The 2,500-nt window shown below is 50.8% G+C and overlaps 1 protein-coding gene across 1 annotated transcript in view; it reads right to left on the reverse strand.

Annotated features, from left to right (window-relative positions):
- The window catches only part of LOC125959709 (uncharacterized), a 3,569-nt gene that overhangs the window by 70 nt on the left and 999 nt on the right, over positions 1-2,500 (reverse strand). Inside the window, exons 6-8 of the mRNA XM_049692595.1 lie at positions 789-2,460; positions 490-719; positions 1-418 (exon numbers count right to left, since the gene is read on the reverse strand). The exon at positions 1-418 is cut by the window's left edge and continues 70 nt beyond it. Of these exons, the coding sequence (XP_049548552.1) occupies positions 250-418; positions 490-719; positions 789-2,460 (2,071 nt within the window). The 3' untranslated portion in view covers positions 1-249. The remainder of the gene's footprint in view (positions 419-489; positions 720-788; positions 2,461-2,500) is intronic.

The raw sequence follows: 2,500 nt of genomic DNA on the forward strand, positions 1-2,500 counted from the left end.
TGCCGTCACCGCCGCCGCCGCCGTCTGGTGTTGCCGGCTCTTATGGCCAGTTGTATGTTAATCGTTAGTGAGTACGGTTAGACAAGATTAGTAAAAGTTTGGCCCCGGTACGGAGAAGAAATGTCGGCATCGTCATCAGGAAGATGGCATTTGGGCAAAGAGCGGGGAAACATGTACGTTTCTGTCTACGGAACGAGCTACATCGAAGCAGGCAACTCAATCCATACATGCAGATCCATTCAATAATGTTTAAAGCAGCAACGCAAAATGATCCCGCTCGATGCGCCGTTTGGCACACAAGGGAACCGATCCCATCACGTCCTGCGGTGGCGGCAGTCCACTCTGCGCATTTGCTATCTGGGTGTAAAACAGCTCACGCATCCCGCACTGGTAGCCATAGAGAACCGAATCTTGCGATCTATTCGAAAGAGAGAGACGAGCCAAAGTTATTCTGCTGGTTGCCATACGCAACGCAACGAATGGACTTACTTCAATGTAACTTCCGTCACGAGATTACTTTTACGAAAGTGCGTATGCAGAGATTCTGTCGTCTGCAGTTCCATCATACTCCAGGGACCACTCTTTTTCGCGACATCCCAATCGGAATCGAGTGCGATAAGGCTGTAGCCCTCCGCCTTATCGTATCCGTCCACATTTATGTTCATCGCTAACTGAATGTCGTTCTCAATCCTCAGGAACTTGGAAACACATGACTCGAACTGAAAATAGAAACAGAGAAAAATAATGGCGCGTCCGTTTCATCAACATCATCAGCATCCTCCACTTACGAGAGTTTGAACGAGCCGTTGATTTTTGCAGTTCTTCTCCTGCATGACTAGTACCAGCGTCATGTTCTGCTGGACGCAAACGAACAGTTCCACCTTGACCAGCGGCTTATCGTCATCCTCCCGTGCTGCGCCGTTAACGGTGGACAGCTGTTGCTGCTGTATGTCTTGCGATTTTCGACGCTGTGGTATATACTCCTGCGGTGAAATGGCCATATTGTAGCTACAGCCTGGCGTCGTGTCCCAGCTGGAGACACCACTTGACTCGGGATCATTCGCGGCCAGCACGGTTAGCTTCGTCATGAGTGGTGTCAATTCCAGGGTGCTCTTGCGTCGCGTGAACAGCTCCGTACTACCCCCAACGCCTGTCGAACGGTGGTGATGGTTTGGCTGATGGTCATCGTTAAGATTGAACGATTTGATCGGCAGACTAAGCCCACGTCGATCCAACGGTGTGATCGGCGGTTGTGTTGCTGTGTCATCCGCCGGTTTGGATATGATAGATTCAGCCGCATCGATCTCGCTCTTGCTCGCTACCGGCGGTTCGGCTTCTTCTGGAACTGCTTGGCTTTCCCTGTCCTTCTGCTCCTCCTCTTGCTCAACCAGCTCAGCCAGATGCTCGTTACGTAGCCGCTCAATGTCCTGGAACAGGCTGAAAGACATTGCTCGTTTCCGCTGGTCTACGATCGGGTACAGTGGATCGGCAACAGTCTTGAGAGCGCTATAATTTTTACTAATCAACCGGTGTATCAACGACATTCGCTTTTTCCGCTGTTCATCTCCCGTATCGTCCTCCGATACAGTACTATCGTCTTGTTCATCTACCTCGCGCTCGTTCAGTGTCGACAGGGAGATGGCATGGCACTTCTTGGTGCTCAGCAGCAACGGATTGCTAAAAATGGCGTCGTACTTCATCGGAACCCCCGAATTGATCTGTTTGAACATGCTACTGCCCGTCTCGCGCTCCCCTTCTTTGGTGATTTTGGCCTCTTCGTTCGTCGTGTTCGGCACACCCGGATTGGTGTTGTCCTCGGATTGTTCCAAGGTAGATTTATCTTGCGTCACGCATATCGACATCATGTTACGGTTTGGCACAATCTTATTCTCAGTCAGCGGCGTCGAGACAACGCTGGTTTTGCCGATAAAATTCGGGAAACTGTCCGACTCATCAAAGTTGATCGAATTCACCCCGGAATCGATTATATCGCGCGAGGTAAGATTCTTAAACTTCAGCGGTAAGAACGTTGGCCGTGAAACGTTGAAGGGCTTCCGCGGTGCTACGCCAGCGGCTTCGCCGACACCTCCCTCGGCCGGCACACTCTCTTCCTCGGGAATGTGTGAAAAGATAATCGATTTATCCGACTTCAACCCACCGAGCGGTCCACCGAGCTCTTTTGAGGGTATTAGCTTCTTTTTGATGGCAAATGCTGGTACAGGAGGTCCGGACCCGCCGTTGGTGGCAGCGCCAGCGGAACCGTTGTTGAAATAGATTGGAATGTTTTTTGTAGCCTCTACGAGCTGCGTGTAATCACGCTTTGGAATGTACGCACTGATTAGGCTAACGCCGTTCGGTACGTGGAATGTGACGTTAATTGTTTCCGCTATCTTCACGCGATAAGGATCCGAATAGACTAGTAGCTTCGTCAAGTTGGTTGGCAGCTGCGAAACCAACACTCTGCGGAAGGAAAGAATGGAAAAGCAAACCTGGTTAACGA

The sequence above is a fragment of the Anopheles darlingi genome, chromosome 2 (assembly GCF_943734745.1).
Source record: "Anopheles darlingi chromosome 2, idAnoDarlMG_H_01, whole genome shotgun sequence".
Lineage (NCBI taxonomy): Eukaryota > Metazoa > Arthropoda > Insecta > Diptera > Culicidae > Anopheles > Anopheles darlingi.